Source organism: Stenella coeruleoalba (genome assembly GCF_951394435.1).
Source record: "Stenella coeruleoalba genome assembly, chromosome: 19".
NCBI lineage: Eukaryota > Metazoa > Chordata > Mammalia > Artiodactyla > Delphinidae > Stenella > Stenella coeruleoalba.
The window spans coordinates 49,959,005-49,975,975 of NC_137165.1; the positions used below are offsets into that span (position 1 = coordinate 49,959,005).

The following is a 16,971-nucleotide window of genomic DNA, read 5'->3' on the forward strand; positions in this document are numbered from 1 at the left end:
AGGACAGGAGGAAAGCAGAGGACGTGGGAGAACACCTAAGATCTACTGGACACCGAGTGGCCAAACAGACTGCCAGCCAGCAGTGAGGCTGCGGCAAGCCCCAGGCTGAGGCCGGCAGAGAGCAGCAGGCTGGCACCGGGCTAGCCGGCCTCCCTCTGGGGCCTGTGGTCATTGATTCTCTACAAAAGGAAAGGGTCAGGTTGGGGACCTCAGAGTTCCCATCAAGCCCTAGATCACATGGCAGCCTTTTCAGCAGCACAACGGTACCCCCTGCTGAGCATTTACTCAAGTTGGTTAAAAGTGGCTACATTTTCTAGGGTAAAATCAAAACAAACTTGGAGTCTTAATTTGGGATTCTCACTAAGGGAAAGTGGGAAAGCAAGTCCTGTAAAACCTTGAGCCATGGCACCCAGGCGAGCATGGAACTTGGGAGGTGTCCGCGTTCACACTTCCCACAGCCCCTGTGACCAGCCGCACAGGCTGCGCCCCCAGGGAGGGAGGATCCCGGGCCTCCCCACCCCGAGGCGCAGACCAGCCGGGCTCTGAGCCGTGGGCTGCCGATGAATCACGGCCTGGAGAACGTGCCATCCAGGCAAGAGCTCGGGTTTTCAGGAAACGGGCCTAAGATGGCAGGCACCCAAGGAGTGGGCTGGGAGGACAGCCTTCCAAGAGCGCCAGGCTCCATCTGCACCGATCAGTCAGCCAGCCAGGCTCGCTCGATGGGAAGGAACGCACAGGTTATTACCATGGAGAAATGCAAGGTTTCAGGACCTGCTGAAATTGAAAGTGAAGGCAAACGGCTCCCTGGTGGCTTTGCATCAAAAATTAAACAGAAGCCGGGTGCTGAGCATTTCATCATTGGCACCCCTGCCTGAAGCAAAGTGTGAATGTGTATGACTTTGTGTTTTAACCTCAATTTTTGTTAGGCTTTGTTCCCTTCCTCCCCCTGCTGAAAATTCAACCTCTCCATCACCACCCAAGGAATATAGTAACTAGATGGCAAATTATTTATTCCAAATGCTCTTTCCGACTACCTTGGCTGTGCACTCCCTGGGGACGTACAAACTTTCGTCTATTTACGAGGAGGGAGAAAGAGCTATGGGCATTGTTGTTGAGTGTTTCAGCACCCGAAGGAGCTCTGCTGAAAGCCCACGGCAACGCTTCACTGGCAAGGAGCCCATGCGGCGCCTCAGACCTCAGGGGCAGCTGGCAAACCTGAGTGCAGGCGAGCATGACCTTCCAGGTTTCCGGGCCTCACATTCTCCTGCCTTTGCATCTGAGCCCACTGCCTGTTCCCTCCGCTCTCCCACCTCCCCTAAGGCCAGGACTTTGAGCAGGACACCTGCCACCCAGGACAGAGACCACATCCCCAGCCTCCCTAGACCAGGCACCACACACGGCTGCGGGGAAGAGCAGAGATCCGTGTCCCTCCTGTGAGCCACTCAGCCACACAGGAAAGAGGAACAAATCCCCATTTGTAAAGCCATTGGATCTGGTGTTACCAACTGATATTCCAACCACTACCTCTAACTATCCCCAGAGGAGGAGGGAAAACATGTGGCAGTCTTTCCATCTTAACCAAGTCAGTGGCCCTCAACGTGGCTGCATGCCCTATACAGCTGCCTGACCCAGTGTTTACACCAAGTATTTCCGGTCTCTGACTTGGCATGAGACAATTCTGCATGATGTCATAAAGAAATAAACGTTGTCACTCACCCTGAGTGGTTTTCTCCTCCCTAGATCTACAACACGGTAGCACGGTCCAATCAGAGGGCCATGTTAAATGTGGCAGCTGGACACAATACCAGGATCCCACATGGTCCGACCCTGAGTCTGTGTCTGCAGTGACACGAGGAGGATTGGGTGTGCAAGGGCGTGACGCCCACCTGGAAACGCACAATGTGCCCAGGCTGGGTTGCCAGTGCTTGATACTCAATAAATGCTCAGGCATGATTTCATGCCTTTTTAGAACGGCTTTTTATGTTCTTTACAAGGCCTCCCAATGCCCTGTGCATAGTGAGTATGCAACTACTTGTTAAATTAAATTATCCCTGCAACTGTTGTTTCAGTAACAATCCCATTTGGTTTGCTGTACGTTTGCTGTACAGTAACAAATATGGGACGAGTCTAATGCATGTGAATGATTTCCAACTCAGGATTTTAATGAGCTCTTTCTACAACATTTAAAAAATACCAAATGAGATCAAGTGCAGGTACTAAACCTCAGGGAATTCTACTAGTTACATTTTTTTTCATGCAAAGAAGCACACAATGATTCTTCTGTCTCCAGCATTGCATTTTTGACAAGGGAGACTTCAACCTGAATAACTTAATTTTAAAAAATAGCTTTTAGTGTTTCAAAGGCTTAAAACATCTACACGTAGATTTTTAATTACAAAAGTAATATCTACCAACTTTTTTTATTTATTTATTTTTTTGCGGTACGCGGGCCTCTCACTGCTGTGGCCTCTCCCGTTGCAGAGCACAGGCTCCGGACGCGCAGGCTCAGCGGCTACGGCTCACGGGCCCAGCCACTCCGCGGCATGTGGGATCTTCCTGGACCAGGGTGCGAACCCGTGTCCCCTGCATCGGCAGGCGGACTCTCAACCACTGCGCCACCAGGGAAGCCCTCTACCAACTTTTAAAAGGGAGCATTCTCATTCCAATCCTCCTGTCCTGGTATTAGCACCATTAGCATCTTGTTATAATTTTATCCAGCCCTTTTCCCATGCATAATATAGAGGTAATTATACTGCTGATACAGTCTGGTGTTCTGTTTTTGTCATTTAACATATATTTTGTATAATAATAAATAATCTTCACAAAGTTTTAAGATGGCTTACATTTTTTCAAATATATGTATCTCAATTACATCCCCATTCTGTTAGGTACTGGGATTCTCCCCGGTTTCCCCTTTTATAGCTAATATTCTGACAAACGGCATTCTTTTTCAAAGCCTCTCTGACTGTCTCACCAGTCCCGTTCCTTGGTTCTTCCTCAGCAACCTGCTTAGTCCCTCTCCTGAGCTGGAATGGGTGGATGCAAAGTGGACAGGGCAGCAGGGGCTGGAGTGACGCGGGAGATGTCAGGGTCCAACAATGCCGGCTGGGAATGTGCTGGTCCAGGCTGGGTCAGGGGTCAGGCCGCCTCCCTGTCCAGGGTTGTGATCCCCAGAGCCCTCCCTCACAGCATCCTAATGCTGACCCCCACCTCTGAGTCCGCTTCCCACAGAACCCAACGTGCAACAACCAGGATTCGCCTAAAAGGGAGCGGAGAGGGTATCAGGCCACAGACAGTGAGCTTTGCAGGATGGAGGACCATGCAGGCTGAGGGACTAGATTGTACTCAAGTCTTCAGGGTGCATATCAGCTGCAGAGGGGCCCTGGAATGCGCAGGGAGGTTGGAACCAGGGAAGTAGAAAGACCCCAAGGGTGCATGTATGACTGCTAGCAATTCCATGTGCCCCGGCATACCCGGGAGGCTTTCCACATGTTCATCTGGGCCTCTGTGGGTTGCTGTGTTAGCTCACGTTTCTCTGTACAACAAATAAATACAAATGAGGATTTGTTTTATGAGATTCATGGAGAGCTAAACTTGCAGGCAAGAGGGCCATATTCCTAGTTTTAGAGTAGGGCATGGAAAGGTATCAGTAACAGAGACGGGAGGGATTATGAGACACTGCTGTTAGACTTTGGACCTTATATTAAACAGCACTTATACAAATCCCAGAATTCGGAAATGTTCTAAGAGGCCAATACTAGAGAAGGATCTATGGCATGATGAAGAGAGACAGGTGTGACTGTTCCGCACCAGCCATCTCTGCGTGCTTCCTCCCTGGGTCCCCTTCTCCTGCTGTCATCTTCCCTGTCTGTTCTGTCTGCTCTCTGCTCAGGCTGTGCTCCTTACTCTCTTCTCCGGGACAACACGTTGTTTTTTACTCTTTGCAGCTGAGCACATCTTAGAGGAGGCAGTTTTATATCCAGAGAAACATGCACAAGAAGGAAGACTGTCCCACGGACTTGTTGGTGGGGTGGGCAGATGGAGGGAAGGACTAAAAGCTCGCTAAAAGCTGGCGCCTCGCGTCCACCCTGTATTTCTTCCTCCTGGGGGGAACTGCTTGGCCAGTGGCCCCAGTCACCCAGGAGGCCATTCACACTGGGCAGCTGGTGTGATGCCCATTTCCTGTGGCTTAACTAGTTTTCCATCCATGACTAGTTGCAGCACTGACCCTGTTCAGCTCTTTTTTCTTTCCTTTTAAATAATAAATGTTTTATAAAAACCTGGTTCAGAAAAAATAGAATTTAAGGCATCACTTTACTTAAAGGATAAGGCTGTTTTAGGATCTCCTTCTTCAGAAATGTGGGTTTTCTTTCTAATTATTTATCCTAAGCATTAGAGAGGCTTTTCAACCCCACCTCCCCAGTTCTAATCTTCATGGAGTGAAGGAAACTGCGTCTGCTGTCCTGCCAGTCTGTTCACACAGGATCTAAACTGCTGCACAGAGACTCTTCGTGCGGTCTACTCCTATCTCTCTGTTTCTCCAGTTTATTCCATAAGCTCTTCCAAAGGGTATGGATGAGGCATGTTTTAACTTGATTTCTGATTATAGTCTGGTGCTTGGCCAGCATAGTGCATCTTGATTTATCTCACAGATAAGAATGTTAACTCTTGATTTTCCTTGAGTGGACGAGAGCAGGTGAGTTTACCACCTCCTTCTTAGTTCTCTGGGTTTACAGAGTCGGGGGAAAGTGGTCATGCACATATTAAAAAAAAAAAAAATCACTACTCTTTTTAAGTATTTTGTATTAGGATTTCTCTCTGGATGTGACTAAGACACATTTTCCTTTGTTACCGCCCCATTTTAGTACTTCCTCACATTCTGCTTGTGTCACAAAAGCAAGGAAACAGGAAGAAACCAAACACCTTCAGATATAATGTCTAGATTCAAAACAATTTCCATTATTACTGCTGTTATCATACTGTACTTACTACTAGTAGTAGTGTAAAGAGCAGTAATCCAGTTTTTTGTTTTTTAATATTTATTTATCTATTTGGCCATGCCGGGTCTTAGTTTGGAATCTTCGTTGCAGCATGTGGGATCTTTAGTTACGGCATGTGGGCTCTTAGTTGCAGCATGCGGGATCTAGTTCCCTGACCAGGGATTGAACCCAGGCCCCCTGCATTGGAAGCATAGAGTCTTAACCATTGGACCACCAGGGAAGTCCCAGTAATCCAGTTTTGAAGGAAATTTATAATCAACATACAAGTATCATAAAGATCACACTCGTGCGTGTGTGTGTGTGACAGCATGTGTATATGTGTGCAATAAGCATGCAAATTAAGTGGTCACGAACCCAACAGTTTTAATTCTCTGGAGCAATCTTGGATACACTTCATGAATTCAGCTGGCAGCTTCTTTCCTCAATACAAATCCCTACAGAGTCAGAAACTCACCCGCAGGCCCTCTCCGCCCCGAGCTATGAACTGCAGGGCCTCTGTAGGCACTGGTCCCGCTCAGCCCTGGATGACCCTTAGAGGCACCTGCACTTCTGCAGGGGACTTAGGCAGAGCTGAGGGTCGACCTTGTTAACTCGTGTACACCACTCAGGCCTCCACGTTTGGAGCCCCGTCTTCCTATTTTGTTCAAATAATTCCCTTACACTTGGACTATCGCAGAAACGGGAAAACCATGCTCCTTAGAGAATCTGATGCTGGTCTGGGGAGAGACACTTACCACATGGCGTGCATGTACGTGGGGGGCAGGCGTGGGCTGCTGACGGGGGTGCAGTTATATGACCTCATGATCCTTTCCGCCAATAAAAAATTTCGAAACAGACTAGCCACCAATAGGTCCTGTCTGAAGAGCTTTTGGAAGAGATCTGAGGGCAGAGAAAAGATAAAAAGGTGACTTCATTGACTCACGTCCAGCATTTAAAGCCAAATATACAAATTTACTATCCTTCTACCAGAAGCTGCAACAAGCAGGTTGGAACTGACATGCACATTCTCCACTGGCAGCACCTACATGACACACGTAATGTGAACAAACAGCAGAACCCAACCAACTGGTCACAGAAAAACATAAACGTGTCTTATACTATAGTAGTAATTTGGGTTTTAAGAAATATGGATGGTGTGTGACTCTGAAGGCAGATGAGCCCTGAGTCTGCCCCGAAAACACTAAGGACCCGAGCAGATACCACTCTGAACTAGCCCTGCAGCACTGCTCTCGACCTGATGCGCTATTCACTTCATCCTCTCAGAACCTTTGGGGTCCCTGCCTTCTCCCGCCCACATCCTCAGGTTTCTTCACTGAGGGGAACTCAGTCCTCCCATTTGACTTCTCTCACATCCCAGCGCCAGAGTCTCCTGACTCCGGGGCAGCAGCCTTCCCACCAGTCCACAGCTGGGCAGCCTCACCCCGAGGAAGCACGTTCCATGCAATGGTGTCCGTGATGGCCGTGAAGATCCAGTTCAGCTCGCCCAGGGGGGTCCTCCTGTCGTTCAGCCGCCCGGGAATCCTAGGAAACACAAAACAGTCACGGAGATGGAAACAGGTGACAGAGGCAGGAGGAGGTGGGAAGAGAAGGGGTGAGGGGACGACGACGCGTCAGAAGGGGCTTGGGGGGCGACTTGGCCATGCCAGGAGGACCTCCTTGCCTTGCTGTGATCTTTGAGACTCCTGTACGTCTAACCTCACATCTTAAAACTCAGCTTCCACTTCACTTTCTTCCCTTCCCCATCTGCACAGGAGCAGCGGGTGGGCCCCTCTGGCACCCCCGTGACAGCAGGCACAGAGCTCTGCCGACCAGGCAGGCCCCCGGGGCCCTGGAGCCCCCCACAGCCTTGCTCTCAGCCTCCAAGTGGACGGGCCCCACACCCTAATCAAGACACTCCTGTCAGGCAGGACACGGGTCACCTCCCAGAAGCTGAGGGCAACGGGAAGACCTCTGTGGGCCCAGCTCTTCACCACACAATCATTCACCTGTTCAACATCAAAACAGACCTAGTCAGGCCTAGATTCCACCTCTTAAATTCACACGTAGTCCTGGGCGCAGCATCGCTGGACTGAAAATGCCAGCGGTGAGGATGTGAGAGGTGGGCCAGCAGCATCACAGGCCTCCCAGTGGGGCGTGTGAGGGGAGCTGGGCTTGCTTCCCCGCCCCCTGTGGGGAAATTCGAGCACAGGAAGAAAAAACACAACAGACAACTGGGCGACACTCTTTTGAGTGGTGCTCCATTTGTGGCCACTCACATACGACGCCTTTGGGTGTATCAGCTGGCACAATCCTTCTGGAAAGGACAGACACATGAAGGACAGAAAACATCTGTATCCTTTCCTCAGTTAAGTCTGCTCCCAAGAATCAATCTTGAACCAGAAACGAAGAATGTGGAAACAAGGTATGTTTTGCAGTGTTTTATTTATAACAGTGAAAAGTCAGAAACTACCTATGTGACCAATAATAGAGAAATGATTAATTATGGAACAACCACAATGAAATAATTACAAGCTATTAAACTGTTGTTTATGAATATTTTAATGATATGGGGAAAAGACTGCTTTGTAACATTAAGTAAAGAAGTGGGACAAATATCGTGCCGTCATAATTACACAGAACACATACAAGGAGAGCCGATCAGGAGGAAAGCCCCGCAGTGAGGCAGTGGCGACACTCTCCTTGTCTTCACATCTGCACGCAGTCAGCATTGGATGCCACTCCTCTGCCCACTCACCTGCCTCTCGCCCTGACAGCTGGTGGTGACAGGACAGTGTTCTTGGAAGAAGGAGGGTCTGCTGAGGTCTATTTCCAAACCTGGACCAAGTGCATCATGGGTGTGTGCAGTGCCCCTTAAGTCAGGTGAAGCAACACAGCCCCAGCTGGCTCCTTGGGGTTTGACCCTTGGGAAAGGCCGCTGCGTCCCCAGCAGTGAGGAGCTGCCCTGCTGCCGGCACTGTGGCCGAGCCATCGGAGGGAACAGAGGCCACTCCTTGTCAGGTGGAGGTCAGTGTGCATTTAGGTGTGTTTTTTAAATCCTCATCTTGTGACAATCGCTGGCAGATAAATGCAAAACTAAGACTCCCACTATGATCTCCTGAAAATTCTACTGATGTCTTTCACTAAAGCTCATCATGAAACCACAAACCAAGCCATCTGCCCGACTGATTTCAGACAGACCTGGGAACCATTCAAAGTGATCAATCAACCAATCATTGCAAGACCCATCTGCATTCGGCAGCCTGGGATGACAAAGGTGGAAGTGAGTCCCACTTCCCTCCCTTTTCATGTCATTTAGAATTAAGTCACTTCAAAAAAAAAGAAAGAAAGAAGTAAGTCACTTCAGAAACTACTTGTTTCCGTTTTCCTTTCTGTAATTGATCCTAAGGACGTCAAAACCCAACCCGCTCTGGAAGCTGTCTGGGTCAGCGATGCAGGGCCACGAAGAAAGGCACAGCACAGAGTGTCAAGCCCAGGACACATTTCATTACACAAGTTTCTTTCACCTACCCCTCCCCCCAATTTCATTAATAATCAAGGTGGTTCTTTTAAAATTTAAACCCACAGTGTTAATCAAGGACTAACTTTTATGTGAAAAGCACAAAAGGCTATAGTTTAGGAACAGATCATGGAACTGGGAGATGAGAAAAACGAACTCTAGTCCCAGCAGTGCATGTCTGGGTAACTTCTGGTGTCTTGTTTCTCTGCTCTGAGTCACCCAGGTTAACCTCATATGCAAAATGGAGATCAAAATAAAGTGGATAGCACTTCCAAAGGAGATGCAGCAGAGAGCCAGCAGAGACTTCCTTGGAAAATGCATGCCACCTCCTCAAACTCCTCATCACCGCTGTCTGCCATTGGATTTATTCTCACCTCCTCCGACATCTGGGTTCACCCACAGCTTCCAGCACTGCCCACTGTGTGGAGCCTGACTGCAGCAACGGCGACTCTGCTTCTGGATCTTACAAGATGACCCAACCTGCCTTCACCCCTTGCTAGCTGTCTTCACAACTCAAATTTAACATGTCTAAAATCAAGCTCATCCTCATTACTGCCATCTTCTTCTCCCCTGTAGCATGTGTCCTCACTCCAAGAGTCCCCGTGGATTCTCTTCCATCAGAGCTCGAACCCTCAGAGACAGGGCCCACTCATCTCTTCCCCAAGTGTAGCTCGTGTTTCCTGCTTCTTGCAAGGCACCTCTTCCACTGCCTTTTGGTAACCACTCCCACTGCAAAGGTATCCTCAATGGCCTTCTTGATCCAATTCATACTAGGCAGGGTGACAGCCCCCGGTATACCTTTGTTCAAAAATCTACAGGGTTCTCTGCTTACTGCTGCAGTGGTTTCAAATAGTTCCCTCTATTTCAACAAAATCTCACTTGGAATAAAGGAAAGCAGAGTTCCTATGGCTGGAGGGGTGAGGGCTGGGAGCCACCAGCTTCCCAGTGGCCCACGCCTCCCCAGATGGGCCACCGCGAGGCCTCCAAGGAGCAAGGGCGAAAACTCTGCCAATGGACTTAGGTAGAAAGTTTCCACTTGGCTTCAAAGCCATCACCTTGACACAATAAACTTTGAAACTAGTTCCCTCTGTTTGGGTCCATTACCTCGCAGTTGGACAAAAATATCAAACTCAGTCTCCTCTCATTTGCCCACTTGGCACAGCCTCCCACGTGTCTTGGGCTGGTTCTGGCTCAGTCTTCACAAGCGAAGCCCAACTTCCCTGTCCATGAAGATGTCTTGACCACAGCAGCCTTTGCTCAGGTCCTTTTCAACTGCATCTCACTTGGGATTTCTTTGGCAGCCCACCAATTGCTTACTTTTCTTTTTATTTATTCAGTGTTGCTCCATGCATGTTAATTATCTGTGTAACTAGGTAATAAATTCCTTGTAGGCAATGACTTACTTTCCTCGATGTAAATCAGTCTCTTCACAGATTCTGGCGGAGTGCTGAGCACATGCACGAGCTCACAGCCCACACATCTGACTCACGTTACTTCCCTACTTAAGAACATTTGCTCCCACTTGGCCAGCAGCTCCCTGAACCCCGTGTGGTGGAGTGACTGACATGGAGGGGGCACCGCCCAGACCCCCCAAGAGGGGCTGGCTGCTCAGCGGGAGGAGTATGTTCGGGTACACCGTCCAGCTGGGAGACGAGCCCGTCTCAGCTGTCAGGTTGGCCTCAGCTGATGATCCCCAGGGCAGAGGTGCAGGGCCTCCACAGGCGGCCCATGCTCTGCAGCTCAGCATCATGGCCGCTGCTTCTTCGCCTCCCTCCCGTGCTTCTCCCCAATACGCTTGTGTCCCTTGTCTCTGTGTCTGCCCCCATCAACCAGCCAGCACCGTGGTCTGGGGTAGGTGTCTCACCCTGCCTGTCCTCACCTCCATTCGTCACTTTGTGTCTCCCCAGCTTCCTCTCTCGCCAACACGCCGATGTCTAGCTACACAGAACTTGTCCTCCTCAAACAGCTCACATGCCTCCAGACCTGCGCAGACGCCCTCCTGCCTCCCTGGCCCAGTGGTCCCCCCAGGCTTTCAGGTTCTGCTCTGAGGCCCCCACAGAATTCCGCAGATGACAGCTGGTGCCCAGGCTACATCTCCCACTAGGCTCGGGGCTCTTGGACGGCAGGCCCACGTGCTTCCTCGTGCTAACCCAGTGTTCACACATAGCATCTAATGCATAACAGATACATATTTGATGAGTGAGTGGATGGATTCTAGCTGCATGATCACAGCTCTGTGTAAATAAAATGCTAAATGAAAAACTATGGTTTCCAAGAAAATGACACAAACTCACTAAATATACTCAAGTGATAAGAAGATAACACAAATCATCCCAAATTTCACCATCTAAGAACCAGTAGAAACATTTTGGTGACCATTCCTCCAGATATCTCTTTATGTACAAAATCAAATAATTTTAAATGCACTGAAATAACCATATGAAAAGACATGCTACATTTTTGTTAAAAACATCCACAGGGCTTCCCTGGTGGTGCAGTGGTTGAGAATCCGCCTGCCAATTCAGGGGACACGGGTTCGAGCCCTGGTCTAGGAAGATCCCACATGCCGCAGAGCAACTGGGCCCGTGAGCCACAACTACAGAGCTTGCGCGTCTGGAGCCTGTGCTCCGCAACGAGAGGCCACGACAGTGAAGAGGCCCGCGCACCGTGATGAAGAGTGGTCCCCGCTCGCCACAACTAGAGAAAGCCCTTGCACAGAAATGAAGACCCAGCACAGCCAAAAATAAATAAATAAATATTTTAAAAAAACCATCCACCAATACACTTAGGAAAGAAGTCTGGGAAGGTCTGCACCAAAGTAGTAACAACGATTATCTTGGCATGGTAGAGATTATGGATGATTTTAATTCTTTTTGCTTATCTGTATTTAATAATATACACGCTGAAAACACACTACTTGCATAATAAAGAAAAATAAAACTTTTTTTTTAATAAGAGGGAAGCCAAGCAAGTTTACCAGAAAAGGGAAAACATTTGAAAATTTCATGTTTTATGAATTTACATTATCTCATATTCAGTTCAAATAAAGGAGGATGCACTTTTACTTTGTCTGCTTTAAATGGCTTTATGAAAATGATGGTGCAGAGAACTTTGGGCTAATTCATTTACTTAATGCAAATAATTCATTACTTAGAAATGCTCTGTGACTAAGAAAATGGGGAGGTGCACCCAGCAATTAAAAAAAAATTCATTCATTTATTTATATTTTAGCTGTGCCAGGTCTTAGTTGCAGCAAGCGGGATCTTTGTTGTGGCATGTGGGATCTTTTTTTAGTTGCTGCATGCGGACTCTTAGTTGCGGCATGCAAACTCTTAGTTGCGGCATGCCATGTGGGATCTAGTTCCCCAAAGAGGGATCGAACCCCAGGCCCCCTGCATTGGGAGCATGGAGTCTTACCCACTGGACCACCAGGGAAATCCTCAGCAATTTTTTAAAAAAATAATTCTTTTGAATATCCAGGTCCGTATGTACTGGTTAGATATTTGGTTAGACAAAGACAGATAAACGAGATCAGGGTTCTCAACCTGTGGGGTAAGGGACAGTGCTCATGATGTCACCAAAAGGAGTCCCTGAATATGTATGCAGGTACATTTTCTCAATCAGTTAATGCTATACTGAAATCAGATGTGTGTGCGCGCGGACACACACAATCTCAATCATTCTAAAAATTCAGCTGAGTAGGAAAAGAAAACTACTTGACATAAATGAAGGTTGGGAACTTCTGCCCTAGATAGTACATTTTGGGACATATTTCTTCATATGCTGACATTCTGCTGAACCGGACCAAGCCACATCTCTGTAAGACTTCTTTCTAATGTCTCTTTATTTAAAATTGTGTACAATTCAACACTAATATTATCTGTATTTCCTATTACACAATGGCTTTTTTCTAGCCATTCACAGATTTCAAGTGATGATCATCCAAGTCCATTTCAGTGTGTATGGAACCTGCAGTTTATAAAGTGTGATATCGTTTGTTTGCAGCCTGAATGGTTTGCAGTTTTACAGAGGAGTCCCCCTTTAACTGGACTGCAGGACTACGTCTGAGTAGTCAGGAAGAAGAAAATGAGAAACACGCAGTGAGAAAGCCTGGTTGGAAATGTAGCCACACTTGTTTAAATGCAGAAAGCCTGTGGATGATGCACTCAGCTCTCAACACTCACCCAGAGACACTCAACTGTGCAGCCACTGGGATGCTATCTTAGTGCTGAGTCAGCCGGGCCCTAAATTACATCTGCAAAGCCTGGGGTGCACGGTTCAATTACTCTCTTAGGGTTTAGAAGACCTCCTGGCAATGGCAGGTGAGGTGACTCAGACCATTCTCCCACTGAGAACAACCAGAAAGGCTGTGTGTGTAGGGGTGTGTGTGTGTGTGTGTGTGTGTGTGTGTGTGTGTGTAAATCTTTTTGAAGGCAATGGAAGGCTGGCAAGGTTGTGGGGAATCGTGGGGCCAAAACCTGAGAAAGAAAAGCCCCAGGCTTGAGCCGGCACCTGGGGCTCCATTTGTCCCAGAGGTACCTGGCAACTCTGAGAGGCAGAGAGCCTAAGCTGAGCTTGGTGGACTCACAGGCTGGAGAACAAAAACTGAGGGCCCACCAAGGAGATGGAGCTCAGGTAAAACCCCCAGTCTTGGAGCTGGGTGCAAAGGATGAACTAGAAATAACACAAACCTCACAGCCTCAAATCATCCCAGATTTCTGTACAATTTCCATTTTCAATTTGCAACATTCAGTAAAAAATAACCAAGCATTTATAATAAATATAAATGGAATATAATCGATAATTTTGAATCACTACATTGTACACCTGAAAATAATATAATATTGTAAATCAACTATATCTCAAAAAAACTCCAAACAAAAAAACAAACAAAACACCCCCAGGCATTTCTAGGTTTAAAATCAAGAAAAACAACTGACAAGAGAAAGAGATGGACAGAGGATTCAGATAATGGCAATATCAGACACCAACTTCAAAATAATTTTACTTAATATGTTCGTGGAGTTAATGCACAGGATGAAAAACTCTGGTAGAGAACTGGAAACTATAAAATAAACTCTGGAAATCCGGGAACCTCAAGAACTTAACAATACACTATATTAAATTTAAAAACTCAATAGATGGGCTGAACAGCAGATCAGACAACATTGAAGACAGAAATGGAAGACAGGTCAGAAAAAAAATACTCAAAATTAAGCAAAAGAGACAAGAGATTGGGACATAAGAAAAAAACACAATAAGAAAGAGTGGATATTGTGAAAAGACCTAACATGTACATACTGGCATCCCCAAAAGAGAAAATGGAATAGAAGCAATATTCAAAAACACAATGGCTCAGGGACTTCCCTGGTAGTCCAGTGGCTGGGCTCCACACTCCCAATGCAGGGGGCCTGGGTTCGATCCCTGGTTGGGGAACAAGATCCTGCATGCATGCCGCAACTAAAAGTCCCCGTGACGCAACTAGGAGTCCACATGCCGCAACTAAAGATCCTGCATGCCGCAACGAAGATCCCGCATGCCTCAACTAAGCCCTGGCACAGCCTAAATAAATAAATAAATATTTAAATAAATAAAAGAAAAGCATTTAAATAATGCAAGAAAAGAGCCACTCTTTAAAAAAAAATACAATGGCTCAGAATTTTCTACAACTGATGAAAGACATCAAGGCACAGTGTCTTAGTGAGCTCAGGCTGTCGTAACAAAATACCATAGACTGGGTGGCTTAACCGACTGAAATTTATTTCCTCACAGTTCTGGAGACTACAAGTCCAAGATCAGGGTGCGAGCATGGTCAGGTTCTGGTGAGGACGCTCTTCCTGGGGGCCATAATTCAGTCTATAGCATTCAGGTTGAAGAAATGCCATAGTCATAAAGCAGGACAAACACAAATAATGCCCACATAGGTACATCAAAATAAAACCGCCAAAATCCAAGACAAAGAGAACTTCCTAAAAATAGAGGAAAAAATGCATATAGCTTTCAAGGGAACATGTATTAGTAAGGGTCTCGTCAGGAGACAAAAACCATGCCAGTAAATTAAGCAGAGATATTAAGCAGTATATTAAGCATTTAATATTAACTGCTTTAACTAAAATATGGAGATTAACTAACTACTAAGAAGGACAAAAAGAACTCTAAAAAAGACAGGATTGGTATCTGTAGGGAGCAGCTACTACCTCTTCAGCTCAGGGAGTACACCCAAAGAAGGAGGATATTTGGAAGAGGCCCCACCCAAGGCTACGACTTAGATCTTGCTGGAGAGGGTGTCGCTGCACCCCACTGGATTATAGAGAAAATCATTATCCCTCAGAATACAGGTGCATAAATCTTTAATAAAACATTAGTAAGTCAAATCCAGCAGTATATCAAAGGGTAATACACCATGATCAAATGAGGTTTATCACAGGAATGCAAGGTTTGTTTAAATTAACATTTGAACATCAATAATGTAATGAAACTATTAACAGAACAAAGGAGAATAAATTATTATCTTAATAGATGTAGAAAAAGCATTTGATAAATTTCAACAGCTGTTCATGATAAAAACTCTCAGGAAACTACTATATACAGAAGACAACTTCCTCAACCTGATAAAGGATATCTATGAAAAATTCACAGCTCACATTACCCTTAGTGATATAAGATAAAATGTTTTCCCCTAACTGATCCTTAATTAGGATCACAGCTTGGAGGCTCAGTTTCATCACTTCTATTTAACTTTGTAGTGGAGGCATTAGCCAGTGCAATAAAGTAAGAAAAAGGAATTAAAGACATAAAGATATGAAAGGAAGAAGTAAAATTGTATTTCTTTGCAGATGACACAATTACATACATAGAAGATCTTAAGGCATCTATAAAACAGGTATCAGAACTAATTAGTGAGTTTAGCATAGTTAGAAAAATGAGGCTAGTATACAAAAATCAAATGCATTTCTACATGCTATCATTGAACAATTTAAAAACTGAAATTAATTTAACAAACTATTTGCAAAATATACACAGCTCAAACTACAAAGCATCAAGACAACTAAGTCAGTATGTGATAATGATCATGGTAGATGAACGCACTTAGTGCTACAGAAACACCACGAATAAACATCTAAATTAGATTGAGGACTCCAAGAACTAGAAAAGGGTAGAAGGGAATATACCACAGTTAAAAACACAAGTTTGCAGCTATAAAGTTTGGGTTTGGTTCTTGAACTTTTACTTACTATTGTATGACTCTACTTCTTTTATGCTCCATCCCTTGAAAATGCCAATAAGGACCCACTTTTTTTTTTTTTTTTTTTTTTTGTGGTATGCGGGCCTCTCACTGCTGTGGCATCTCCCGTTGTGGAGCACAGACTCCGGACGTGCAGGCTCAGCGGCCATGGCTCACGGGCCCAGGCGCTCCGCGGCATGTGGGATCTTCCTGGACTGGGGCACGAACCCGTGTCCCCTGCATCGGCAGGCAGACTCTCAACCACTGCACCATCAGGGAAGCCCAGGACCCACTTTTTTGGATTAAGTTAAATGAGATGATGTATGTGAAGCACAATGGCTGATATATAGTAGGTACTCAGGTAGATGCACATACAGCTCTAATAATAAACTGACTCTCAAGGAAGGTCCCTTGTCAGGGAACTAAGATCCCACAAGCTGTGCAGTGAGGCCAAAGAAAAAAAGAAAAGAAAGAACTGTTGGGAGGATACCCAGTGAACTACAACAAGAGTGTTCAGTAATGATGGTGATACAGGTGAAATGCCTCAATGTCCAGCAGATGCCTGCAGCTCTGTCACTTCTCTGCGGTACTTAAAATTCCAGAAACTAAATACAACAGTCAGCAACAAAAGAGGAAGATCTGGTCCAGCATCACTACATGATGGGGGTTAATGTCCTCCTGGGCATGTGACATGCACTGTTGACTGAAAGCTTCTCTCTGGACACCCAATCCTGATCTCACTGACCAGACCTCTGACCAGAACTAGGCAGAGGCCTGAGGATCTCTCCTGCTCTCACACAGTGACCTCGAAGCACCTGTCTCTGACTTCCTCGTTGTAAGATGTATCCCCTCGGAATCCCCTTGAACAGCTCTGACCACTCCCCTCAAAAGAGAACTTCACTTTATACTGCATTTGTCACAGTCAGAGATGTTTGATGCCATTTGATGAATTCATGGGATTAAAATTAAAAGTAAACAACAACAACAAACTACAAAGTATTGCTGCAGTAAATTTTTAAAAGACTTAACTGGGGAGACACACCACGCTAATGGATCAGAAGACTCAGTATTGTTAAGACGAGAATTCTCCGAATTCTCCTCAAATTGGTCTACACATGCAACGCAATCACAGTACAAATCCCAGCAGGCTTGTTAGAAACTGATGAGCTGATTCTAAAATTGACATGGAAATGCAAGGAGCTAGAACAGCCAAAACCATTTTGAAAGGGAACAGATTTCCAGTGAAGCTA

General features: G+C 46.2%; 1 protein-coding gene across 2 annotated transcripts in view; it reads right to left on the reverse strand.

The window, feature by feature from the left end:
- Positions 1-16,971, reverse strand: part of RPTOR (regulatory associated protein of MTOR complex 1) — a 346,910-nt gene that overhangs the window by 91,870 nt on the left and 238,069 nt on the right. For both annotated transcript variants that reach the window (XM_079903606.1, XM_079903605.1), the window contains exons 8-9: positions 6,421-6,521; positions 5,735-5,879 (exon numbers count right to left, since the gene is read on the reverse strand). In XM_079903606.1, the coding sequence (XP_079759732.1) occupies positions 5,735-5,879; positions 6,421-6,521 (246 nt within the window). The remainder of the gene's footprint in view (positions 1-5,734; positions 5,880-6,420; positions 6,522-16,971) is intronic.